Below are 3,782 nucleotides of genomic sequence, written 5' to 3'. Positions count from 1 at the left end.
CTTATGTGGTGTTGAGGAATCGAACCCAGGGCCTCTGGCATGCAAGGCAAGCACTCTACCACTGAGCCACCTTCCCAGCCCTGTGCACGAGACCTTTTTAAGAATCTCATGGGCCCACCACTCCAGATGGCACAGATTTGTAGGGTGACACAAAGGGAGGCAGGAAGTGTAGGGCCTTGTGCACTTTAGCCTCTGGGCAGGTTCTAGGCCACACTCTAGCCAGTCCTCTTCCCAAGCTGATAGGTCTGTCCTAAGGTCTTGGAACTCACCTGGCCAGCTTCCTAAGCTCATTGTTAATATCCTGATTGAGGGGCTGCTCCTTCTGAGCTCGAACCAGAAAGTCCCGAGCCTGTTGGTACTCAGTCAAGAGGAGACAAGCCTGTCATGAAAGAAGGCCTTCAGAGGCTGGGGAGACAGCGGCTTGGCAGTGGCTGGGCTGAGCACCACTGCTCGCTGCCTGGGCATGGATCCTACAGCTCACCTGTCCACACCTGAAGAGGGCCTTGGCATTCCTTTGGTCAATGATCAGAGCCTGCTGTCCAAAGCGCAAGGCAGCCGCTGGGCGGTCTAACTTCAGATACACAAGGGACAGATTAAGGAGAACAAGAAGCTTGGCGGCCTCCACCAGGTGCTGCTCCTCAGGGGGAGCTAGTCGCCGATGGAGAAGCAGCAAAGCCTGAGGAGAAGGAGGGAGAGCAGAGGCCCCATTAATGGCTCCATGCATATATAAAACACACTCATATGTCACACACACATTGAAAAAACAACTGTTAAGGGAAGCATCCAATTCAGCAGCTGGGCAATGAGGTGCACACCTATGATGCAGAGACCGAGGTAGGAAGATCACAGGTTCCACACCAGCCTTAATCACATGGCCAGGCCCTACCGCAAAAGAAACCAACTTTACTCAGACTGCAGACCATAATACATAAAAGTCATGAAACTTCTGACGTCAAAGGGCATGCAAACCCCATGTCTGCTTGAGTGAGACAAACAACAGTCATCCTGTACTCTCTCCTAACTCTAAAGGAAAAAGTCTGACTGGACTCCAACTGAGCAGAGGGCAGGAGGAAATAAAAAACCCATGTGTGGGAGTGGAGTGGGTGGCAGTGTGACAAGCCCTTGAGCAACTCAGAGCCTGACACGGGAAGGGAATGGACAGAGAATAAGAGCCAGGAAGGCCTGAGGAGCAGGAGGGAAGGCAGAGGCCCCAAGTAACCATTCCATACATATATAAAACACATACAAATCTATTAAAGGAAGACACTAAAGAGTAAGGCCCCAGTTCAATCCTCACTCCTACCCAACAAAAAATATGTAAAGGTACAGGCAGTCTACCACTTTGAGCCAAAGCTCCACTTCTGGTTTTCTGGTGATTAATTAGAGATAAGAGTCTCACAGACTTTCCTGCCTGGACTGGGACTTTCCTGCCTGGACTGGTTTTGAACCATGATCCTCAGATCTCAGCTTCCTTATTAGGATTACAGGCATTTTAAGATTCTGTTTTCCTTTTGAAGTAAGAATCTCCCTGTGCACTGCTAGCTGGTCTGGAATTCTTTTTTTTTTTGGGTCTGGTCGTGGGGCCTGAACTCTGGGCCTGGGCGCTGTCCCTCAGCTCTTCAGCTCAAGGCTAGCGCTCTACCCCTTGAGCCACAGTGCCACTTCCAGCTTTTTTCTTTTTGCTTATGTGGTGCTGAGGAATCGAACCCAGGGCCTTGAGCATGCAAGGCAAGCGCTCTACCACTGAGCCACCTTCCCAGCCCCCAGTTTCACACTTTAAAACTCGGTAATTTAATGAAGTTGAGTGAAAGAAGACAGGCACAAAAAGCGAACATTGCACAATTCTATTTACAAGAAATTCAAGCCAGGCACTGGTGGCGCACACCTGTAATTCTAGCTACTAGGAAGCTAAGATCTGAAGATCATGGTTCAAAGCCAGCCTGGGCAGGAAAGTCTGTGAGACTCTTATCTCCAATTAACCACCAGAAAACTGGAAGTGGTGCTGTGAGTCAAGTGGTAGAGTGCTAGCCTTGAGCTGAAGAGCGGAGGGACAGCGTCCAGGCTGAGTTCAAGCCCTATGACCAACAACAACAAAAGAAGAAGAGGAAGAAGGAGGAGAAGGAGAAGGTAGAGGAGAAGGGGGGGAAGGAAGAGAAAAGAAAAGGAAAAGGAAAAATTCAAAACCAGGTTCCATGAATCCGATTCAGGATGGGGCTATCTCAGAGGCATGGACTCTGGGGAGACACAAGGGTTGCAACTAGATCTTGGAGTGGGGATGAATGCCCATGGGAGATGTATAGCACATGCTGTGGTCCTTACTTGTGCATATGTTGAGCTAGCCCTCAATTGATTTAAAATAGCTTCAGAGCCGGGCATTGGTGGTTCATGCCTATAATCCTAGCTACTCAGGAGGCTGAGATCTGAGGGTCAGGGTTCAAAGCTAGCCTGGGCAGGAAAGTCTGTGAGACTTTTATCTCTAATAAACCACCAGAAAACCAGAAGTGGCACTGTGGCTCCAAGTGGTAGAGTGCTTGCCTGGAGCTGAAGAGCTGAGGGACAGTGCCCAAGTCAGAGTTCAAGCCCCACGACTGACCAAAAAAAAAAAAGCTTCAGGATTCTAGATCAAATCCAGAAATCAGTGTCAGAGCACATGTCTGCTCCCTTTTGGAGCCAGAAGTGTAGAGACTACACTCAGTCTGCTCCACCCCCATCCAGGCCAAGGCCACCACGTGATGCTGAGCTTATCAGAGGGGGCCAGTCCCGTGACATGACCTAGTTCCCACCTGACACTGGGTGACCTTGGGGGACACAGGTGTTATTGGGAAAGGGGAGGAGGGGTGGGTGGAGAGAGGCAGTGGAGCAGGTGGAACTGTGGTCTCTGGTTTGCTTCCCCACTGGGGGAAGGAAGTCTGATCAGATCTGGACAGCCAGGCCGGTTTGAAGTCCTAGTGGGAATCTCTTTGGGAAACCAGGTAATATGGATGTTGGGGGTCCTTCTCTGGTCTGCTGCTGGCTTCAGCCTGGGGCTTCTCTCCTCTCTAACACCTAGTTTCCGTAGAGAAGCAGAGACCTTCTGTTCCAGGCCCAGCAACAGTGACCTGGGACAGAACTCTGCTTTAGAATTGCCTGGGGGGGTGCCTGTTTATATTAAAGATTTCTGGGTCTCATTGGAAACCCCACTCCATAACAGAATCCCCGAGGGTGGGAGGCAGGAAACTGTAGGATAGCTGAAAGTTGCAAAACTGATCTAGAGACTGTGAAGGAACTTGACTCGTGTTTGCAATGCTGGTCAAAGTTCAAATATCTGCTCTGCTCGAGCCTGCATTTTTGGGATCCTTCATATGACCTGAATATGGCCCTTTCTGTGTTTACTCCAAATCTGGGCAAAAGACAGAATCAAGCAGGGTACAGTGAGTCATACCTATAATCCCAGTTATGAAGAAGACATAGGTAGGAAGATGGAAGTCCTAGACAAAGAAAACCACTTTTGAGACCCTATCTGAAAAGTATAGCAAAAGGGTTGAGGGTATAGAGCCCTTTTTTGAGGCCTGGATTCAAACACTACCACTGGAAAAGAAAAAAAAGTAGTGCCAGGCTATGGTGGCTCAGATCTATAATCTTAGCTACTCAGGTGGCTGAGATCTGAGGATCACAATTCGAAATCAGCCTTGGAAGAAAAGTCCATGAGGGCTGGGAAGGTGGCTCAGTGGTAGAGCGCTTGCCTTGCATGCATGAGGCCCTGGGTTCGATTCCTCAGCACCACATAAGCAAAAAGAAAAAAG

The 3,782-nt window shown here is 49.5% G+C and overlaps 1 protein-coding gene across 1 annotated transcript; it reads right to left on the bottom strand.

Annotated features, from left to right (window-relative positions):
• Positions 1-269: 269 nt before the first annotated feature.
• Positions 270-676, bottom strand: LOC106001949 (inactive peptidyl-prolyl cis-trans isomerase FKBP6-like; the record flags this gene model as incomplete). Its single annotated transcript, XM_013036886.1, has 2 exons — positions 270-379; positions 482-676. Coding segments are annotated over 2 exons (305 nt in total), but the record flags the coding sequence as incomplete, so codon positions are not given.
• Between the last annotated feature and the right edge of the window lie 3,106 nt (positions 677-3,782).

Source organism: Dipodomys ordii, unplaced genomic scaffold (assembly GCF_000151885.1).
Source record: "Dipodomys ordii isolate 6190 unplaced genomic scaffold, Dord_2.0 Scaffold1128, whole genome shotgun sequence".
In the NCBI taxonomy this organism is placed as follows: domain Eukaryota; kingdom Metazoa; phylum Chordata; class Mammalia; order Rodentia; family Heteromyidae; genus Dipodomys; species Dipodomys ordii.
This window is presented reverse-complemented; position numbering and strand designations above follow the sequence as displayed.